This window comes from Leiobunum rupestre, chromosome 4 (genome assembly GCF_980474605.1).
Source record: "Leiobunum rupestre chromosome 4, qqLeiRupe1.1.hap1, whole genome shotgun sequence".
In the NCBI taxonomy this organism is placed as follows: Eukaryota; Metazoa; Arthropoda; class Arachnida; order Opiliones; family Sclerosomatidae; genus Leiobunum; species Leiobunum rupestre.
This window is the reverse complement of record NC_143387.1, coordinates 48663985-48686002: the sequence shown is the minus strand read 5'-3', so window position 1 is coordinate 48686002 and position 22018 is coordinate 48663985. Positions and strand designations below refer to the sequence as shown.

At 37.2% G+C, this 22018-nt stretch overlaps 1 protein-coding gene across 2 annotated transcripts; it reads left to right on the top strand.

The window, feature by feature from the left end:
• Window positions 1-344: 344 nt before the first annotated feature.
• Window positions 345-6604, top strand: LOC149948077 (uncharacterized). 2 transcript variants are annotated; one of them, XM_090172837.1, is made up of 2 exons: window positions 345-525; window positions 5104-6604. In XM_090172837.1, exon 2 carries the CDS (start codon window positions 5282-5284, stop codon window positions 6068-6070), a length of 789 nt encoding a protein of 262 aa, XP_090028963.1. In that variant the 5' UTR covers window positions 345-525; window positions 5104-5281; the 3' UTR covers window positions 6071-6604. The 2 variants fall into 2 exon arrangements, with proteins under 2 accessions (XP_090028963.1, XP_090028964.1); XM_090172838.1 differs by lacking the exon at window positions 345-525 and adding an exon at window positions 4355-4788.
• Window positions 6605-22018: the final 15414 nt, after the last annotated feature.

The window sequence follows — 22018 nt, the reverse complement described above, 5'->3', positions numbered from 1 at the left end:
AAATGAAATCGTACCTAAAGACCTTAGCGACTAAACAACCCGTATCGAAAATTCCTGTGCGTAGAGATTCCGTGGCCTAAAGTCTTGGCGCTTAAGCGTTTTCATTCCAAACTTCGAAAAACTGATAAATCCCTGTAAGAAATTCGGTACCATGTGGTCACATTAAGGTTAGTATTGGTAGTTTTGTGGCATTGGTTCAATTTCGATTAACTTAACTGTCTTATTGCGGCATGGCTAATATAATAATAAAATAATTGCCCATTTTATGTGAACTTGGAGCAATTTTCAATTTTCGAAAAGCAGCCTTGCCAGTTTACGTTAATGCTGTCACTGGAAAATAATGTCGGGCCGCTCTGGCGTGTTTGGTCAGTGTGGTTGTAGGATTCTTAAAATACTGTCTGCGTAGCTTCTTGCTTTTCTAACCTCACATTGATGATTACAGTTAAATACAATATTTTGTTTAATTTATTTTCTTAACAAGTGGAGGAAGGAAAAAAGAAAATGATTTTTTTCAAGTTTATTCATGTAAATATATTTCATTTCATACATGAGCTTGCCTGTTACTCATTTGTCGGTTTTCATACTACTGAATTATTAAGAAGCTAAGTGTTGATTATTTGTATTTGTGTTCTCTTTAGATAATAAGAATTCTTTATATATTGAACGATCTTATATTATCAATTATCAATGTTTTAAATATCATTTAAATTTGATGATTCGACTCAAACCGAGGCTTAGGCATCCGAATTAAAAACGTAACGTTACGCCAACGCCGATAAAAATTAAACTGATTGCGGCTCAAAGGTAGAACGTATCGGCGGCGTATGCCGAATTTGATGAAGATAAAGAGATAATTGATTAATATTTGGAACCTACTTAAAAATAGTATTAAAAATGAATTTTTAATTACATTAGGTCTATTAGAAAATTAGGTATATTTTGTAAACCCAAGCAAAGCACTTCTTAATTATCGGCTTGGTACTTGGCAGTAGCGCAATTTTACTACTGTTTCGGGAATGTCGGCGGCGCTATCGTGAAACTGTTTCAGTGCTTTCACGTTTCTATTCGGATTTTTCCCATTTTCGCGATTTCGGTCTGGCATCCACAGAAATAGGCAATTGGCGCATAAAACGTATTAAATCCTGCTGTAATAATTTTACACGGTATCCCCTTGTACGGATATTTTATCTAGTAAGAGTCAGCACTAATTCGGCGGGAACTTCAGAATATTTTGGTTTACGGCGTTGATAAATTGCCAGGCTAAGCCAGAGCTAGAGAGCTCGTCGTGGAAACATATTAACATAGGTTTTTTTTTCACAGACGGATTAAGCTAAGTTTCGCATACCCGTTTTCTAGCTCGGGGTTAACCGGTGTGCTCAAGCAGGTATACAAGAGTAGTAATGGGTGAAGAGTTTTCTCTAGGAGTAATTTTGAGGGCGGTATGAAAACCATTTCTAGCTTCAGAGCCAAAAACGTAATGAGTATTTAATAAAAACATTTCGCAACTAGTGGTGTCACCGAGATAGAGGTCTTCTAAGCAGATGGCGCCTGATTACTCTATTCGTTGCCTTGACAACGAGTATTTATCACCATGGTAGTCTTGACAACGAGTATTTATCACCATGGTAGTCTTGACAACGAGTATTTTTCACCATGGTAGTCTTGACAACGAGTATCTATCACCATGGTAGTCTTGACAACGAGTATCTATCACCATGGTAGTCTTGACAACGAGTATCTATCACCATGGTAGTCTTGACAACGAGTATCTATCACCATGGTAGTCTTGACAACGAGTATCTATCACCATGGTAGTCTTGACAACGAGTATCTATCACCATGGTAGTCTTGACAACGAGTATCTATCACCATGGTAGTCTTGACAACGAGTATCTATCACCATGTTTGTCTTGACAACGAGTATTTTTCACCATGGTAGGCTTGACCACGAGTATCTATTACCATGGTAGGCTTGGCAACGAGTATCTATTACCATGGTAGGCTTGGCAACGAGTATCTGTTACCATGGTAGGCTTGACCACTAGTATCTATTACCATGGTAGGCTTGGCAACGAGTATCTATTACCATGGTAGGCTTGACCACGAGTATCTATTACCATGGTAGGCTTGACAACGAGAATCTATTACCATGGTAGGCTTGACAACGAGAATCTATTACCATGGTAGACTTGACGACGCGTGTTTTTATATCGAAAAACACATGCCATCCTCTAGCTTGGACACGCCACTAGTTTCTTCATTGATCCTCATTCCTTCAATCTTAACACAAAATTCTTCCCATTGTTATCTAGCCTATGTAAATACGCTCCCTCTCACTATTTAGGCCCGCTTCTGAAAGAGTGCGCTCGCGAATTATACCAAGAATTATATATATTTTTTTATTTCAAATCCCATAGGTCGACTTCGTTGATTTTTGCTCTCAGGTTGCCAGCGAATCAATAAACAATGTACTTATTTATACTTAGGAATAATGACTATGTTGAGACAATTTAAAGCGTTACTCACAATCCCCTAGCACTAATCAAATCAGCCCGGTATCTCATTGGTTCCCCAAAACTAAGCTCTCCCGACGCGATTGCAGCGCACGGCCGTGACGTTTTTCCTCCCCCCCCCCCCCTCTCATGGCGGTGGTAAATTAGACCGATGCCCGCGGATCGTCTCTTCATAGTCATTCTCCCGACAGTAGGAATCATTCTTGATAAAAGACAAACCTGCTTGGTAGTAGTATATTTCCAATTTTATTTTAGACACTACGGTGCCCTGTGTTAAACTAAACCTTGATTGAAAATCAGTTTGGTGGTAATTTTTGCCAATTGTGTTACTTATGAAGTTACTATCTGAAAAACCGCCTATTACCACGGTAATTCCGTGTTGACCCTGGCAAATAGCAAAATACAGCAGTACTTGAACAATATTAAATAAAAAAATAAAAAACTGCAACCCAACGAGTTCGGTAGGAATATTAATCTAGAGGTCCAATCAAAACGTAGGATTTCAGTATTTCGCGAAACAAGTTTTTAAAAAATAAGAATACTGCCATCTGCTCCCAAATGACGAGAAAACTTTATCATTCTACCCGTGGCGCCGTCTATTTCTCAATGGTTCGTTCAAATAAGACGCGTTTTCCGGCATTTTTTTTTTAAATAATGGATGGCGCCACGGGTCATATGATAACGTTTTCTCGTCATTTTAGAGGAGACGGCACATTCGTAATTTTCAAAAACTTGTTTCGCGGGGAGCAGATTTGATTTGATCTCTAGATTAATATTCCCAACTCAATGGTGGGAATATGAAGTTCCGCGACAAAACATTATCGACTATTTGCACGAAAAAACCCAGGTATCGGGAGAACAACACAATTAGACAAGAAAGCTTTGGCACCGTAAAGCCACCAGCCCTTAGGCTCTTGAAGTAACAAAATGCCCGAAGCTAAGACGTATCGATACATAATAGCCAGAATATATTTAAAAATAATGTTTCGCAAATTTAGCTGAACAGATAATATATGGACCGTACCCTGTTAGCCTCGTGATTCCCGGAAAATCCACGCCTTTCTTCGTGTAATCTTGGCGGCTTTCTGTGGGGAAGGATTATATAGAACTCCGTGCCGTAGATTCGATTTGAGACAGTTTTCCGATGGACGATATTGTAACTAAGCGATTACCCACTTCCTTCACTTGACCTCCGAAAAATCAGTCACCGTTGGCTTCAAAACGTCTCAACATAATCATTCTCCCTAAGTATTTGGGTTATAACAGTATAATTTATAATTATATAATTGTTATTGAGATCTAATATTTAAAAACTCTTTAGTTTATTTTATTTTATTTTAATTAAATTAATTCGATTTAGCTTTTATATAAATTTTATTTATATCTTTTTAAACCACATGTTACAATGTCAAACGCCAGGGTGGCCCGTGTGGACCTATAAGATCATTTGAAAGTAGTCGTAGCCTCGTGGGCCTTAGGAAAGAAATTGATTTTTAAGGGTGCCCCCCTTAGTAATTTGACGGGCCATGGATTTAACACTAAAGGATGTTCCACGAGCGAAAAAACGCAAAAATACTCTGTAACCTTGCCACCTAGCGGAGTGAGCTCGCAAACCGGAAATTGTTTTCTATCCAGGGGCAAACAAACGGGAGTGCAATGATACTTCGTTTATATACTTACCGAAGATCTTTATTTTAGGATTTGAAGCATTGCAGATTCAACCTTTTCACTATTTACTATTTGTAATTTTAAACGAAATTGAAGATTGATAAAAGAAGCGTGTTTTGATCCATGTGGCTATAATTTTGAAATAAAAGAGCAGACGAAAATCCCGAAGTTCCAAAAACCCGCGAAATTATTTAAAAAAATACGAGATGGCGCTACAAAATCATATCCGGTGCCCCTAGGGGAGTTAAGCGCGGGGGGAGGAAACACGTTACGACCAAGCCAACGCGAACTCGGCATTGAAATCTTAGCTCGTGGAACATCCTTTAGTGTTTAATCCATGGTCGGGCCCCCTCAACTGAAAAATCCGGGCTACGGGCCGGGAGAATGATAATGTTGAGACAATCCTCGGGCATCATGGCCTAGTTTTCCTCTAGCACAAGAGGGGGGAAGGGAAACTGTCACCGGCTTGCGCTTCAATCGCGTCGGAAGACGTCAGTTTTAGGGAGCCAATGAGATACCGCGCTGATTTAGTTTTTTTTAGGGGGAAGACCGTGAGGTGGATTGGAATCAACGCTACAAATCGTCTCCCCATAATCATTCTCCCTAAGTATAAAAAAATACATTTTGGTTATAACAGTATAACTTATAGTTATATAATAGTTATTGGGATCTAATAATTAAAAAATCAGCTAATTAATTTAATTAAAATAAAGACCTTTTTTACATTGGTGTTCCTTTTTTCAAAATTTTTATATTGTAAAATACTTTTAAGTCCTTCCAATTTGTTTAGTCTTTATTACTTTCTTCCGTGGGGTTAATAATCCCACTAAACTTTTTTGTTTAAACTTACGAATTTTAGTTCTTTATAATTAGTAATTTGTTCAGTATTTTTCAATTGCAATGTTAATTGTTTTTCTTATAGATTTCGAACTTAAAGAAAACTGTTTGAAGCTCTGTTCTTCCTCCACGAATCCCGCAACACATTCAAAAACGTACGAACTCAAAATTGAACTGGCATTTCTTTCTTTGTTTCTCTTGAAAAAATGGGTACGGTGTTCTCCGACTTGGCGATAAAGTAGAAACGAAGAACGCCGCTCTAAATGGATCCGTTAAAGTATCACCAACTATGCAAATACACGAGCGATTCTCACTTCCAATGCGAGCATTTTGCCGTCCCTTTCGGCGGCAATCGCCCTCCGTTGGAAAACCACGTGGCCACTAACCCTCCCCCACCCGCCGACAAGCCTTTCAAATGCGAAGTTTGTTCGGCCTGTTTCAAGAGAAAGGACAAACTGAAATCGCACTCGATCATCCACGGCGACGAGAAGCCGTTCCAGTGCGCCCAATGCGGTTCCGCCTTCAAGCGGAAAGACCACTTGAGCAAGCATGCCAAAATTCACACTAACGAGAAACCGTTTCGCTGCGAGATTTGCGGTTCGGCTTTCAAGCGGAAAGACCACTTACAAAGACACCATATCGTTCACGCATTCGAGAGACCGTTCAAATGCGAACTGTGCGGAGCCACTTTCAAACGCAAGGATAAGCTTAAATCACATTTAATAATTCATTCTGACGTTAAGCCTTTCAAATGCGAGCTTTGTGGTTCCGCTTTCAAGCGAAAAGATAAGCTTAAGAGTCACGTCATTATTCACAGTGATGTTAAGCCTTTTAAATGCGAAGTTTGTGGAGCGGCCTTCAAACGGAAAGATAAGCTTAAGTCTCACGTCATGATCCATTCCGGGGAGAAACCGTACAAGTGCGAGGTTTGCGGCGCTTCCTTCAAGAGGAAAGCCTTCCTCAAGTCGCACCTCACCAACCACGACAACGGCAAAATTCTCGCCAGCGCCGACGAACGCGGTTTTTTTACCTTTTACAAAGCGACCCTATAAACAGTTCACTATTCGCGCGTTTTTTTACGTTATCATCGCGCTCCGTAATGATTTGAAAACGTGTTTGCTTTCTTCCCTCCATCAGTGTCATTTAGGTGTCGTGTAACGATATTACGTCGAAATAGTTGATAGATTTCGCGCAATATCGCGGTGGTTCTTTTTAATTGAATATTAAATAGACGGGCGTCGTTGGAAGCCCCCCAGATATGGTATAAGCTTAACTATTCTTAAGGGTCTGCCTGAAATGTATAATTAATACGTGGGCTTTATGGTGAAAACTGTCAATGCGTCTTCATTGACTCGTAAGCTAGTCCCGCACATTGGTTTAGCAGTGGGTTTTGCTTTAGGCGACAGGCGGCTCAAGAAATTGCACCACGAAACTGCTCTTAGTCTATGATTTTGGATTGTCAAGCCTGGAACGGAATTTTTCATCAAGCGGCCTGTTCTCGAATATTTAAGTATCGCAACGTACCAGGCCAACAGCCCGAGTACTATCATACTGGTATGTATAAAATATTAATCTTTAGTTCTTATCATTAAGAAATTCCTGATGAAAATAGCGGGTAACGATTAGTACCTTCCGAGGTTGTTGGCTTGGATTTCTCGAGCCGCCAAACCGTCTTAGCATTTTAGTTTGGACTTCCATCGTTTTTCCCATTTCGACTTTGTTGTCTGGAAGGACGAAACCACGTAAAAACTTGAAATCTCAGTAGAAATCAGTGTGTTCTTTATAGAGTTGTCTATCTTTAATATACTGAAATACTACTATCACTTCGACGGAACGTGACTGGGAAAGAATTGGTCTTGCTCGTCGTAAAGGAGATTTTCCCCGGTAGTAGCGTGCCCGGGTAGATTTTAATCGGGACCGCCTCATTTCTCTCTGATATCCGTCGAAGTGGATCGTCTCGGTGCTCGAATGTTATTGCTCGAGGACTCCTATTGGGTCTTCAATTTGAGCTCCCACTCGCAGAAGCGCTTTGTACTGAATGAATTACATTGTATTCTGTTTCTTATAAGCAGTGGTGTGGTAGTCTTCCCCGCTGTTAAACCAATGTCTGGTTCTAGAAATCATTACCACCAGAGGTTAAAATCTCTAATGGTTCAAAAATCCATGAAACTATACACTGTTCTTGTTCATGAGATTCGTGTATAACTAATTTAAAAATTTTAGAAACGCGTGAGAATTTGTTGTAGGCTTGACAAACCAAAATCATGGACTATTTTATAGGCAACGCTCTTTGGGCGTGCAGGCACAATAATTTATTTAATTATGGCTTTCAGCCAAACCCATAAACTAAATAATTAGAATGCCAAAACCAAAACTTAATTGTTTTTTATTTGTAAAAGGACGAATTTCAAATTCATTCGTGTAACTAAGCTAGGCCACATCCTGTAAATCTTTGAAAAAAAAAGAAAATATTTTTAATGCCATTCCATTTTTTTATCGCGACAACGGCCTTTGTGGAAATTCCTTTTTTTTTGTGTGTGTAGCTGTACCGCTTTTGTATATGGATTTTAAACAGCCCAAATTCACATTCGATTATCGCATTTTGTATTGTAAAAGCCATTATTGGTTCTAAAGTCCCTAGGATTAACTTATTCTATTTTACGCGATCACACTATGCTCGTCGATATGTTAATATTCATTTCATTTTTATTCTTGTAAAAATTACTATTTTTTAAACAAATATATGGCTTATCGATATCCTTAAGTCACTTAGGCAGATTATTTCGAGATGTACGTTTTTTTACCCGGTAGCCTCTATTTAATTTTAAAAACTTCTGTACATTTACACTCGTTTCTCGCAGTTATTGTATTCGTCGCAAAAGATTTCGCGATACCCTTAAAGCGGAAGCGTCAAACTTTTGCGGTTTTCATTGCGGAACTGTCTAGTGTGTATATTTTCTTAAGCTCCGAATGACAGAAATGCCCCCCTTTAAAACGTTGACGAACCCACCAATGACAGCCAATTTATGCCTGTAACAATGACGACCAGTCTCGCCCATGACGTCTAATTTCGCACGCTATGAAAGTTTTATTTTTACGTAGAAATGTACTTATTTTTCACCTTTGCTAGGGCTTTGCGTTACTTTTAAATCGCCAATAATAAAACGCAATTCCGATGAGCTTGACGATTCCTCTTTAAACTGATTTTATCAAGACAGTCAAATTAGCAATTAAAGTAAAATAAATAAGCTCCCAATAACTATTTAAAAGAAAAGATCTGTCCTCGGGAGTTTTTGACCATTCTTAAAATGCGTCTGAAGCCGTGTATATTATTGGTCTTTTTTTCCCGAAAGCTGCGAGACAAGGCCAGTTTTCATTATCATTCATCAGTATACTCACGAAGTTCAGTACTTTTGTAAATATTATTTCTCGTGTGCCATGTAGAATGCGCCAATTTTATTGGCAAATAACTTTTATAATCGTGTTTAGTAGACCTAAAGGGGTTAAGTGTCGCAAACTCCATCGCGATATATATGTAATGAGTTTCCTTAAAAATAATAGTAGTATTGGAAAACATTGAAAAGTAACAGTATTTATATTATTTGTGACAAGCCATTAGATTTATTCATTCAAATTTCATAACCTCTCTAGTGACATTTTCAGTAATAAAGACTGTTTTAACCAATATATATGATTTATTCGATTCTCTTTGGAGTAGCGAAATGTTAAGCTTTAAAGAAAAAATCATTTCTTCCAGGATTTGAAACCGACGAGCTATATATTTATTGAAGTAAGTAACTCTGAAATCAAATAACATGTTCTATTTGACTGATCGAGATCGCCCCGATCAGCATTTCGTGTTCCATTTACGTACGATAAATTTTTGCGTATCATTTTATGTCCCCAAGCACCCCAAGATCGCTCTCGTGTTCTTAAGTGCTCTCGGAGTTATTTTTTATTTTTTGCATGCTCCAACGTACTCATTTGTGTGATTCTTAACAGTGCGAACATAAAACTATCGAATCTCCTAAGTAATTTCTATTTCTCGCTATATCTCGGTGAGATCAATGAGGTCGGACACGAATTCGGGGCTAATCTCTAGTAGTGAAAAATAAACTAGGTATTCACGTTTTCTATTCCACTGCTCTCGAGCGCTTGAGAACTTTTCATATTCCATTTGTGTGTTCGGATCCCCTCCAATCAATAAATACATGTTCCATTTATTGCTCTAGAGCGCGCTGAGATCGCTCAAAACCTATCAGTCCCGGGTGTGGGGGGGTGTGATTAGTGTCGTTGGCTTTTACCGTGTGGCTGTTATCACGTCGTGGATTCGAATCTCCTAACGACAAACCATTTTTTTTTAGGATTTCACTTTGCTTTAATATATAATTTTAATATTACCTTTGTAATTTTTTACCTTTAATTTTAAAATTTTGCGCTGCGTTATTATATAATTTTAATATTAGTTTGTGCATAAAAGTTCATCAATAAATCTAGGGATGGCGCAACTTAAGTGCATGCCACATCGAAGAGATTATTTTTACAGTTGAGCAACATTTAAACAAGAAGGCCACGTTACTTTATAAAAAGATCTATTTGGAACGAGCAGACAGCTTTCGTATATTCAATTTAAAACTCGGTCGGTAGGTGGCGATAATTATGAAAAAAAATTCAACTACGCACGAAGCCTAATGAACCATTTTCAAGTTCTTGGACTAGATGTGTACTCTTTTAAAACACCTAGGGCTTCCTTCGAAGAATATTTAATCACTTTGTCATATAAAATATATTTCTTTGTAATGGTCTTTTTTTTACTTAATTTTTACACTAAAACTAACAATCCGCCTGTTACTCTTTAAAAAAATCTTATCTGTTTGTACTCGTAATCAAAATATTCGTCAGAACAGAATAGCAGTAAAAGGCCAGAATCCTCTAATACCATAACAGGACAGGGTTCGTACACGACCTGGAATACCTGGAAAAGTCAGGGAATTTGAAAATGTTTCCAAAAGGTCAGGGAATAGTCAGGGAAATTTAAAATGACCCCCAAAACAAACCCGGCAAATAAATTTTGGAAAAATGTATTAAAAATACACAATTGACATTTTTCAAGATTTTACCTCAAAACATAAATTTATTCTACAAAAATGGTCAGGGAAATTTGGCAATTTAGTCGGGGAAAACCTGGAAATGTCAGGGAATTTAATTCCGGAAATTTTGTACGAACCCTGCATAAGTACATAATGGAAATTTTAGGAAGATGACACTACCCTTAAAAAAATCAATAGAAACCATTTGTTTTTTACATAGTGTATCGAATGAACCACAATTATAATGATAACATCATAGTTAAGTGGTTATTGAACTGAGTCACACTTTGCCGATAAGATAATATGTTTACAGTTTACAGTAATGAATATGACTGTGACAATTCAAGAAATGTAATTAGGGAGAGCATTCGATCGGTTACTGTTTGCATTTACCTTTAAGACGGGTGAATTTGCATGGAAATATTAAAGAGAAATTTTATCTAATTTTATTACAGTTAGTTTAGTTGGATGATAAAGCAATTCCGAGGAGACTATAATAGAAAAAAAAACAAGTTGGGTATTTGTTGGATAAATTAATTTTACTGGCAGCAATTATGTCTGAAAAAGTATGGCAGTGGGCCATCACTAACCCAGGGCTGTAGCTAGCATTTTCACTAAATTGACAATTAAAATTACATTGAAATATAATAGGTGATTTAAATCCATAAAAACCGAAATCAATAACAATCAGATTAGAGCCCATTAGGTTTCCAAATGGTACCCTAAAGAAAACCCAGTCGCAGTCGGAGCCCATTGAGTTCCAATTGAAACCATTAGAACCCATTTGGTTTAAAAACAAACTTTAACTGATACCATTCGCAGTCTGGAAATTTCCATCAGAAACCATTCTGAGCCTCAAAACTTCCATCAGGAACCATTCGGAGCCTGTTGACTTCCTTCAAGAACCATTGGAACCCATTTGATTTCCAAATGGTACCAATGGTGCCCATTAGAACACCATAGACCCCATTGAATTAATAGTTGTCCCATATGGACCACATTAAATACGACCAGGAAACCAAATGGAACCACTAGGTAATGTAATGGTACCACCTAATTTTTTCGTAAGGGATTGGATCCCACCTCCGGGTTGCTGGTCTCAATTGGGATACTATATTTGAGGCAAAAGTATGAAATGGTTTAAATGAGTCTATTGGTCATTATTACTCCAATTGGGGACCTTTTCATATCGAATTAGTTCCAATTGTGTTGCGCATACTCCAATTGGAATTTTCATTATAACCAGTTGGTTTCAATTGAGGTCAGATTGGTACCAATTGTAAATTTCATCTCCAAGTGTTCCCTAATTGGCCTCTAACATATCCGAATTGGTGCAAATACGGTCCCAATTTGAATTTGATTGGTTTCGAATGTTTTTTTCGTAAGGGTAGTCACACCTTATAGCGTTTTTCTTAGGGTACTCTTCCCTCAGTGCTCAAAAGTCAATGCGTATCTCATTGGGCGTTTGTCCGGGAAAGATTATTAAACTTAATCATGCCTTTATTTTAGTACCAAATTGCTTCCGAAATACTACTCTTTAAAATATAGCGTTTCTTAATGGGAAATCGCCCTCGTTGAATGATGACATCCAGCGTAAAGTTCGGAGTTGCCCAAAGAAAAACGTTGACAAAATTAGGTGGTTTCTTTTCGCTTGTTCTCGGACTAAAAGTGTACTTTTTTTACCCTAAAATGTTTTATTCGCCTGTTCCGGGGATGAGAATTACTCCGCCCCATAAACTAAACGCTTGTTCCGGAGTATTAGGGCTACTCCTTCTGAAAAGGAGGTGTAAAGGAGTAAATCGGATTTCGTTGTCTGCTAGCCAGAATTTATCTGCTAAAAAGGCCACAGGCAGCCGTTTTGGAAAAACGTTTTTACTCCGATTCAAACTATTTAAAATAACGTCATAGTGTTACTCTTCTTACCCTACTCTGAAATCCCGATACAAGCGATAAGATACCACCTCGGCGCCAGCAACAGGCCGGGGTAGGCCTGGCCCCTGGGCCTACTTTAAATTTTGGTAGGGGCCTCCAAAATTTAATATATGGGCCTCCAAGTTATTTAATATCAGAAAATTCTGTAATCTGTTTGCGAAATAATTTATTTATTAATTTTTTAATATTCAATGCGAGTGATTTGCTTAACAACACTGCTGTTTTTATTCCTTTCAAAGGTACGAGTAACTTTTCTTTGACCGTAATGTATTTTTTAGTTTTAATTTTTGGCGAGCGCTCCTATATCAAAATTGTATCTTTAATTTTATCTTTACAAATAAATGGTTCTTAAATTTACTTTACTTACAAGGAGACTACCCGAGGTGTAACACACCGATTTTGTTTAAACTCGGGGGTTAAGTAGGCCTTAATGAATCATGAAAATTCCCAAAAGGAAAAGTTTCAACGGGCATTAGTTTTGCCATGGCAACCGAAAATGTTTTTGACAACACAAAATGGAAACTTCCTTACCGAAAATAACATGGGATTTTAAAAAATTTCTAAGGGAAAGTTTTCCAAAAAGTTAAAATTTTTAAAATGAAAAAAACTAGAAAAAATTTACGAAAAAAATCAAATTGATCAAAATTTTATCAATTTTTCAATTTTATGAAAATGGGTAAAAATGCCAATGATTTGATAGAAAATTAATAAAAATGGATTTTATTGATAAAAAAATCTTAAATGTGATAAAAATCAATTGTGTTTATCAAATTGATAGAATGAGATAAATTTGACCAAATTTTGAAATAGTGATTAATTTTGATAAAATTTAATAAAATTTATAAAAATATTGATTTACTTTGATAAAATTTAATAAAATTTGTAAAAATATTGATTTACTTTGATAAAATTTAATAAAATTAATAAAAATTGATATATTTAATATAGTACGGTATAAATTTTGATAAAATCGATATATTAGAACACTTTTTGATCAATTTTTGTCAATTTGATAAAAATGGATAAAAATAGATATAATAATAAATAAAATTCCATTGCAAAAATATTGTGCAAATAACATAAGATAGTTGAATCAAATGGTATATTTTATTCACTTTGTTCTATAAATGTATTAATTTAAAAGTCGCTTGATGGCTTAGGCCTATGGTGGTGCCTTGGGTATTAGCCTAGCTAATTATTATTATTATTATTATTAAAATATTTCTTTGTCGAAATATTTTAGCTGGCGGTGAAATGTCGTATCCAATGGTTGACAAATTGAGGTGGTTTTAGAAAAAATTCTTTTTAAAGCAATAATAAACAGTAAATAAAAACAAATAATAAATGTACAGTCCCGATCAAAAGTTTCTGGCCGTTTTCTCTTGGCAGCCATTTTATTTCTATTTTAGGTAGAGAGCCGAATGAGGGCTTCTATGAAAGAAAACCCCTTGCGAAAATACTATAAGTGAACGTTAATGCTCTACCCCAATTAGGGCGCGAGCAAAGCCGAAAATAGCCAAACCCCTCCAAAATGACGTCCTGAAAAAATAAATATAATTTGTCGTGTCTTAATTAAGAAAATTTCGAATCTCTGATCTGTCGAAATCGGCATATTGGTTTTGAATGATTTCGAAAGCCACAAATGGAACACGTGAAATGTAATGAGAGCCGATCATCAGACCACGCGAATGGAATATGTAATAGCGTTTTCCATTTGATTGCTCGAGATTCACTGTTAATCTTTCTCTGACGTCATAGATCTCGCCGCAATACCGCAAATGAAACATCCCATTAACATATTCCCTCCCTTTTTTTGTTTGTCTTCTGCTAGTAATTGGAATTTTCGCGTCTTGGTCTGCCATTTTGCCAAAAAATCTAAAAGGAACACACAAAAATGTGCTCCGATCTCGATCTCTATCCGTTGATCTGTCCAAATTGGCAAATCGGTTTTGGGCGGTCTCGGAGCACCCGAGAACGAGAAATGGAACACGCGAAACATTATAGGAGCAGATCCGAGAACGCAAATGGAGCATAAAATGTTGATCAGAGTGATCTAGAGCACTCGAGAGCAGTGTAACCCGAAAACATGCCGTCGTCGTGTACGGTGTACCCTTCTTCATCCTATATTTAACTTTATTTAATCTACTGTTTTTCGATAAGAATCCATATTTTGGCTTATGGTTTTTCCTATATTTTCCTTTAATTCTAGGCATATTTTTTTATTACTCATATTAATTTTTAGTTGATTGGTAATAGATATGCACGGTTAAACAAAAGCGAAAAATATATTAACAGTAAAATAAAGCATTGTTTAAAAACCGGATTTAAACAAAAAAAAAACCCGGTTATTTGCATAGAAATCGGATAACAAACTAGAACGATTTTTGAAATTTTGTCGCGGGTTCCGATTAGAACTTTTAAAAAACCCTGGCTTTGGCCCATGCTTTTCGTTTGGCTGGCAACGAAAGTTACGCCATCGGTGCCAAACTGGTGAACTAACACTCTATTTCGCCTAAAATTAAATGGCCGACTTTAGATCGACGCTAAAGCGGTTTTTTTTACATCTTTAAAGTAACTTATGTTTAATTAAAGTAATCAAATCGTGTAAGAGTACATACTCAAAAGAAAACATATCTTTTCACAGGTTAGTGTTAGAAATAGTTTTCTTTTTACCATAATTTCCAATCGCTAAGAACGCACTAGAAAACGCGTTTCTTTCAAATCATAGAAAGATAGTTTTTTAAATAAAAAATGAAGAATGGTTCAAAATTCCGTAATTAAATATTTTAGGAGTAATTACTCAAACAAAAACATATCTTTTCACAGGTTACTGTTAGAAATAGTTGTTTTACGAGCAATGGTTATGGGGAAAACCGGTGCACAGTAATGGTTTATCACGAATATCTACGTTAGTATTGTATGTACGGCTATAAACCCAAGTATGAACATTAGGGTCCGGCTATTTCCTACAAAAAATGTTCTATGAACATTTTACATACGAGCAATCGTTGTGTCGTAATCGCGGTTTTAACGTTGTACCTGAAACGCGTCTTATAACTTTGCGCCTTCGTTGACTTAAAACGCATCCGCCGCTCTTCATGTAACCGCGTTTAAAATTTACCACCCAGCTAACTCTTGTTATTTTTGCAATAAATCGCTTGAAAATGAAGCTATTGTGAAGGATGTGTGAGACAAAATTTAAGTTCAAATTGACTGCCGTAAGGAATAAATCCAAAACACCAGTATCAATGCTTTGAAAAGAATACACGACACCGATGAGACTGTTCGACATGTAGAACACGAGCGAATCAACCTACCAAATGATATAAAAAATATTCAACATACAAATTTTCCCGTTTATATGAACTTAAATGTAATATAAAATCGTCTTGAAAAACCGTTTATTGCTTTATAACATTCAAAAATAATATTAAAATTATTAACATTAATAATATAATAAGTTTGCGTTGTCAACGCGCGTATTTTGAAACGGAAAAACCCGATTACTATTGTTAAATCTTGGATTAATAATATGATATTTTTAATACGAAACAAATAACGAAATACGTGGAATTTTTGGCGTTAAATAAGCTTAGAACGTATTTCGTTATTTGTTTCTTATTACAAGGAGCGTTCGCCATCATTTAACCAAGATTTAACGAAAGTAATCGGGTTTTTCCGTTTCGAAATACGCAGTAGATTAAACCGAGGCTTAAGACTGGGAAAGATTCACCGGAATCACCGCCTTCAAATTTTCGTCTACTTTAAAGATACATTCTGAACGAACCAATGGATGAAAAGTTATGAAACGGGCTTTTAAATAAACCTTGAAACTTATTTCAATTCATATTTATAATTCACCGATGACAAAATTCGTGAAAAGTATTAATATCGTTCCGAATTACAACCTACTTTCTAAAATCTCATTTTTCTTTCTAATACCCGCGTTGACAACACAAACTTTACCTAGACGAGCAGATGCTCGGATATCTACATGGTGCGGGAAAAATATTATTTTTGAATGTTATAAAGCGATAAACGATTTTTCAAGACGATTTTATATTACATTTAAGTTCATATAAACGGGAAAAATTGTCAGTGGAATATTTCTTATATCATTTGGTAGGTTAATTAACGTTTAATTATCGCCAACTTTACATTAATTTCAATGGGGTGGGGGAAAACTTTTAACCAAGTTACGCGCGAGCGCGCCTCTTTAGGCAGCGCAGATGGCGTTACTGTCGTTTTAGCCAAGAATCTAATCGGTAACTTGTCAGCCATTCGATTAAGCATTCTAGTTTGTTATCCGATTTCTATGGTTATTTGGGCTTTTATAAAAAAAAAACCCTTTATTTTTCCAACCGTGATTTGGCCGTTCTAAGACAAAGGGGACGGACTCTTATAGCGAGACAGACAGACAGACAAACTTTTAGAAATATATATATTAGACTAGCCGAGAAGCCCACCCTAGGAGCGGGCCCTCAGTTAGTTGTGTGTTTCGAGGCACTCCACCCCAGTAAGGCCCCCCTGCCCCTTTTTTCCATGAGAGAATTTCCGTGGTACCCTTTTCCTCATAGTTGAACCACCCCAGTAAGGCCAGAGAGTGTATAGTATAGAGGCGCCTCTCTTTCAAAAATCCGTCGCATGATTTTTTTCGCTAAAATGTCCACTAGTCTTAGACGTTTGAGGGCGCTACTAGCCTGCTATCACCATTTGCCTCGAGCGGCGCATAGAACGACGCAAAAAGTTTTCTATTTATTGGATAATTTAACATCAATAAATCTATTAATATGTATTTATCGGCGATAAATTGTCCGTCAACTAAGAAAATTAAGTGTCGTTTATCTTTTTTTTTTAAGTTACCAAAGGATAAAGAACGGTGAATACGCTTTTTTATTAGATAAGCTTAGGCCTTGGGTATTAGCCCAGCTGATTATTATTATTTTATTATTATATTCACTTTCAAACTTTTAGTTCTGAACTGTGGCTGCAAAATGTCAACAATTACAAACTATAATATAAAATAAATGAATATTTTTACACAAACCATACACTTTGTTCTCTCTATTTTATTGACGATTGTTTCATGAATGTTAAAACCAGAAATCGACTAACTATTTTTTACAATAATAAATATCAAATTTCAGTTTCCCGTACGCCTATTAAAAGTAGAAAAACATCTACCAGGATAACTTTCTTCTTAATATTTATTAATAATTAATTATTCCAATAAGAAAACACGTTGGCTACACACAGGGCCAGAGCTAACGGGACAAAACAAATTCTCCAATTGCACAACTACGCTTGCCCTAATGAATCAAATTATAAAAATGGTAATTTAAATTTTAAGTCAAGACTTTCTAGAAAATTACTTTTGGTTATATTCGTCAAAGAGGAGGCAATAGAGATCATCTGAATTCTCAACAATTTTGGGCAGCATACAGAGCTGCATCAGTCAATAATCTATTAAAACCTGCAGATTCAAATTGCATCGATGATTTGGATAACTTCATTTTAAACAGATTCCTTTAAGAAATCCGCTCCAGGACCACAAGAGGATTCATCTGATTTTGATAAATATGGAGTCTAACAAGTTCATTGAAAGTCCTAACCTGCTCAAAGAAAATGTCCACTCCTTAGTTATATATTAAGAAACCTAATCCATCGCTGCTTTTCAAATCACCAATGTTCTTCTTGCATCAGTCAACTAAGGCAAGACAATCCAATTCTTTATCCAACTAATGTGCTTGCTTATTTTAAGGCATTCAAAATAGGGTGTGCGAGTCCTGTTTTTTGAAATTCGAGTCGAGTCTCGAGTCTTAGAAACTTGGACTCGCGAGTCCTCGAGTCCAAATATTAAGGACTTGATCGAGTCCTCGAGTCCTAAAGAATTAGGTTTAAAGCTTTCGAGTCCAATACGAGTCCGGAATGTTTTTAACGAGTCGAATTCGAGTCCTAAGTTATCGTGGCCAATTCGTCTGAAATTTATTTGCCGCTGTTTAAATAATCTTGCCCAATAATAATGGACTCGCCGAGTAATAATGGACTCGCCGAGTAATATTAGACACGCCGGGTAATTTTCAAATTATCTATTTACTCGAGTCCGCTTCGAGTAATTATGTACCCTTTTCGTGGGAATCGGGTACCCGTGCGAGTAATAAAATTACGTATTCCGAGTCCGAGTCCGAGTACTCGGACTCGGACTCGATAACAAGTACTCGCAATTTTCGAGTACTCGCACACCACTAATTCAAATCCACCAAAAACTCTTCTTTTGGTAGCATCATTGTACCAACTGCCAATTTCTTGGAATTTGTAACAAAGGTAAATGAGATATTTGACACCAGTTTCAAACTGTTATCACACATGACAAATTTGAAAGGCTGCTTACAAAGATTCATAGCACAGAGAATTGACATTAAATGGTTCCAGGCTGCTGAAGGTTCAACATGCGCAACTGAGTTTCAAAACATGATATCTTTTTTTGAGGAGTTCTGCATAAATAGTACCCTTAAAAAACAAGATCTTGATCACCAATATACAAAAACACAGAAAAGATTGGACAGAAAACTATTAAAAATACAACACTGAACGTTATTTATCCATGCAAAGATATTCGTATTGAATTACCATTTAGTTCATATTTACATTACTTGTAAAAATTAATTATTTTATTTTAAATTATATTATATTATTATTATAATTTATTCCACTCCAATCTAATTTATAAACTTCCTTGTTAGAGTTCTTCTGTTCCTGACCAAGTCTTTCTGTTCATCTAAGACTTGGCTTCCCTTACAATTTCTCGTGATTTTTTTAATTATTAAAAATATTGGAGTTTTTATTATTGAAATATTGTAATTAGTAATTTTTTTGTACTTACATTTCTAATGATATCCACGATTTTTTTTAAAGAATTCAAAATAACAATTGAAGAAAAAGTTATTGCAGCTGTTTTGTTTTTATTTATAATTGATTTTATTCCGTGGCGCCATCGAACGTCTAAGACTAACATAAAGGATCGTCTGCTTCTTCTAGGCGCTCGCGCTTCAAAAACGTACGACAAAATTTTAACATTGCAGGAATAGGAAGAAGCGCCTCTCTATTATAGCGAAGCGACTTTTCCCTCTCTGGTAAGGCACTCCTCCCCCCTTTTCCCCATGCCAGAATTACCGGGGTACCCTTTTCCCCGCAAATATAACAAAAAAACTCGCCTTTCTTTCTCTTCCCAAACCCCCCCAGTGAGGCACCCCTCCCGCCTTTTCCCCATGCCAGAATTACCAGGGCACAATTTCCCCCCCGCAAATATAAAAAAATTGCCTTTCTCTCTCGTCCCAAACCCCCCAGTGGGGCACCCCCTCCCCCTTTTTCCATTGCGAGAATTACCGGGGTACCCATTTTCCCTCGAAAAAATAAATTAAAAACTCGCCTTTCTCTCTCATCCCAATCCCCCCAGTAAGGCACCCCTCCACCTTTTCCCCATGCAGAATTAGACCGAGAGACCGCCTCGCCTCACAAAACGGCGGAAAGGCCGGGAGTGTCGAAAAGCTTGTCGCAATTCCCCTCCCAGCTTTGACAATGGCAGATTTGCTCCCCCCTCATGTCAAACAGAAAACTACGCTCGTCCATGAGCCCCGACTTCCCTCTGTCCCGACTCCCGCGGGCCGCTCTGTCTATAGTTGAACCACCTCAGTAACGAAGCGAAAGGCAGTCTCGGTTTCCCTCTGTTCCGCGGGTCGCTTTCTCTTCGCCGCCCCGTTTTCGCCTTCCTTACTGACTAACCAAAAGCTCGAATGACCAACGAAGGAACCAAGTGGTTTTTTTTATATAGATATAGATAGATGGTACGGCGCTCAGCAGGAGATAACTTAATCCCGTGGATAACATTTCATTTAATAGCCTCAGGCGGACCAAAAGCATAAACGGGTTATTAGAACAAAGTTCGGGTGGAGGAATCTTTTCGCAGAAATAATGCGCTAAGTTTTGGTGTGCTAAGTTGACTTGGGCGAACGCCAATGAGCAAATGGTGCGATTCCCTTCCTTTGACCAAGAACAACGGTGCGAAGTTTTGGTGGGCTTGGTGGAACAGTGCGGACGTCTACAGAGAGACAGACAAACAGACCGACATTCAGAAATATATAGATATTTTAGATTTTTTATAGTGTAGGTTAAGCGATATATTTTTTCAGTCGCACATCCTACTTTTGCCAAAAAAAAAATATTGTTTCGTATGCTTCAATTGCAATAATAATTGACCAAATAAACCATATTCACAATCCCGTCGCCTAGGCCAAGCGCTCACTGCTCTTCGTAACGTCTACGTACTACATTCCACAAGCGTTTAAAACAAACTTGAAATCTTTACTGAATGCTATTTATTTAGTGCTATTTTTTAAAATTTGCTTTCAGTTCAAGAAAAAGTACTTTTAATACATATAGCTCGCTTAAGCCTTTGCAATTGGGATTGCGTTACACCAAGGTTCTAGTACGTACTTCGAGTAGTGCGAACTTCACCAAATAATATTATTCGGGTACTGCCACCAGATGTCGGCCAAAATTCTGGCGTCACTTCTACAACATGAAGTTTCCTATCTACAAAGATAATCTAGACTTCGTACCGCTATCTATATACGAAGTTATTTTATCTATGGTTTTGAGACTATGTCAACGTCACTGTCTCTCAAAGCGATGTTCCGTATTTCTTTTCGGCAAACTATGGAAAACTCAAGAAAAAAAATCCGTAATAAAGGTTTGCGAAATATCGAAGTCAGTGGGTTATCTCTATTGCTCTCAGAGCGCTCGATATGAGTTTTCACACTCCAGTGACTCCACTGGCAATCTCAAAGCCGCTCATGGTGAGTTTCGCGTACTCTATTGGCGACTCACTCAAAAAAAAACGACGGATCAACAGATTTGAAGCAGGTTTTTAAGTTGCTCTATGACGATATCCACTGGGAAATTTGATCTCGAGCTTATTCGGGTCGCTGTCAAAATGTTATCGCCTTTCATTGGGAAACCCACTCGGTCTCGCTCTATATGAAAATATCTCCCAAAGCTACGAATTCTCGAGCTTTTTCGGAGCACTCCCATTGGAACTCGCTATAACTATACCTAGTAGGTGGGTATCGAAATGAAAGTGAACCTACGAGAGCTTCGAATGACCAGATCTCCCATGTTAAGGGAGTAAGAATAAAATCGCACCACGACTTATATTATACGTAACTAGCGCCAATCTCCCGTAGTTTTCGTTCAACCTGGTGGCATAAATGCAAAATTCGTTGATCAACCGAAATATAATAAATAATAATAATAATCAGCTAGGCTAATACCCAAGGCACCACCTTAGGCCCAAGTCATCTAGCGACTTATAATGCCTTCAAACAGGTGGCCGGGTTACAATGCGTAGGAGGGTGGTAGCAGGCCCTTCATGCCACGCGAGTCAACAGCTCCCTACACTAACTATTACCGTTAACCAACACAAGTTTTTATGGAAGGGGAAACCGAAGAGCTCGGGGGAAAACCCCTTAACCAGTGAGGAGAGAACTTGCAAACTCAACGCAGAAGGAGTTGTTCCGAGTTTTCACCCAGTGCCACAAGCTGGGATCGAACCCGGCTCCTCTTGCTGCGAGGCGTAAGTGCTAACCACTCCTTTTTTTGACGGAATACTATGGGACTAAATTTGCATTTAATTTTAAATTAAGCGCGAGATAACGCGTGAAATAAAGAAAAATGAGGTGTTTAGTAAAAAAAGTCCTTTTAAAATATTCCTCACGAAACAGTACCTTAGAAAGTCTTATTTTTTATCCTTTAATTAGGTGGTTTGTTTTCGCCTGTCCGAGGACAAAAAGTGTAAACCTTTTACCCTAAAACGTTTTATTCGCCTGTTCTCGGGGTAAGATTTACCCTGTCCCGAATTTTGTTCGCTTGTTCCAGAGCTCAAACGTTACACTTTTTACTCCTCCTCGAAAGTAGGTGTAG

Excerpts from the sequence above, each read along its gene's own strand:
- LOC149948077 (XM_090172837.1), top strand. The coding sequence starts at position 5,282 with ATGGATCCGTTAAAGTATCACCAACTATGCAAATACACGAGCGATTCT.